Below are 721 nucleotides of genomic sequence, written 5' to 3' on the forward strand. Positions count from 1 at the left end.
GGAGGAGAAACTCAGAGACAGTGTAGATATAATCTTCTGAGTTCTGCCTTCCCTTCAGCACAACCAGCTGCGACTTTCCGAGCTTGGAAAATGCATCCCATACCATAACAGAGCCGCCTCCTGCTTGTCGCCTCTTAGTCTGGCGCGGGGGCTTTCGTAGGTCCCTCGGACGCCTCGCGCACAAGTCGTCGGGTCTCGCGGACCGTCAGAGTGGCGGGGGGACCTGGGCACTTGAGTTTCGTGGGAGGAGGGGGAGGAGCGACAATGCGGCCAACGGTGTCTCGGCTTCGCTCTGTGAGAAGGGCTATATCTCGGGCGCTAACCCCTCCCCCTCCCCCCCCTCCCCCGCTTCATGCAGTCCTTGGGTTCTACCACGCTCATGCTCAGTGAGTCGAGGATTCTTGAGAGAGGGACGGGGCTTCTTCTTGCGTGGCATCTTGCGAAATGAGCGGCAAGACCGCTTTACGCACCACTCGTCATGTACTTTGTCAATAATGAGGCTAAATCTTTTTGATACAACTATACTTAATTTTAGAAAAAATGGGGGTGACCGATCTAATCTGTCGCAGTGCCAAAAGCGATGCTCTGTATGCTAGCCACCTGATAGACTGCTAAATCCAGACAAGCACCGTCTTACTCTGAATTAGCTATAAAACATATCTAAATGGCAGGCTCCAACTCCTAAATTTGACGAAGTTATGGCCGATCTATCCTGTCGCGT

At 53.0% G+C, this 721-nt stretch overlaps 1 protein-coding gene across 1 annotated transcript; it reads right to left on the bottom strand.

Annotated features, from left to right (window-relative positions):
• Positions 1 to 134: 134 nt before the first annotated feature.
• Positions 135 to 436, bottom strand: PPTG_22374 (hypothetical protein; the record flags this gene model as incomplete). Its single annotated transcript, XM_008903415.1, has 2 exons — positions 135 to 292; positions 373 to 436. The coding sequence occupies 2 exons, from the start codon at positions 434 to 436 to the stop codon at positions 135 to 137; spliced, it is 222 nt and encodes a 73-aa protein (XP_008901663.1).
• Positions 437 to 721: the final 285 nt, after the last annotated feature.

The sequence above is a fragment of the Phytophthora parasitica genome (genome assembly GCF_000247585.1).
Source record: "Phytophthora parasitica INRA-310 unplaced genomic scaffold supercont2.15, whole genome shotgun sequence".
Lineage (NCBI taxonomy): Eukaryota > Oomycota > Peronosporomycetes > Peronosporales > Peronosporaceae > Phytophthora > Phytophthora nicotianae.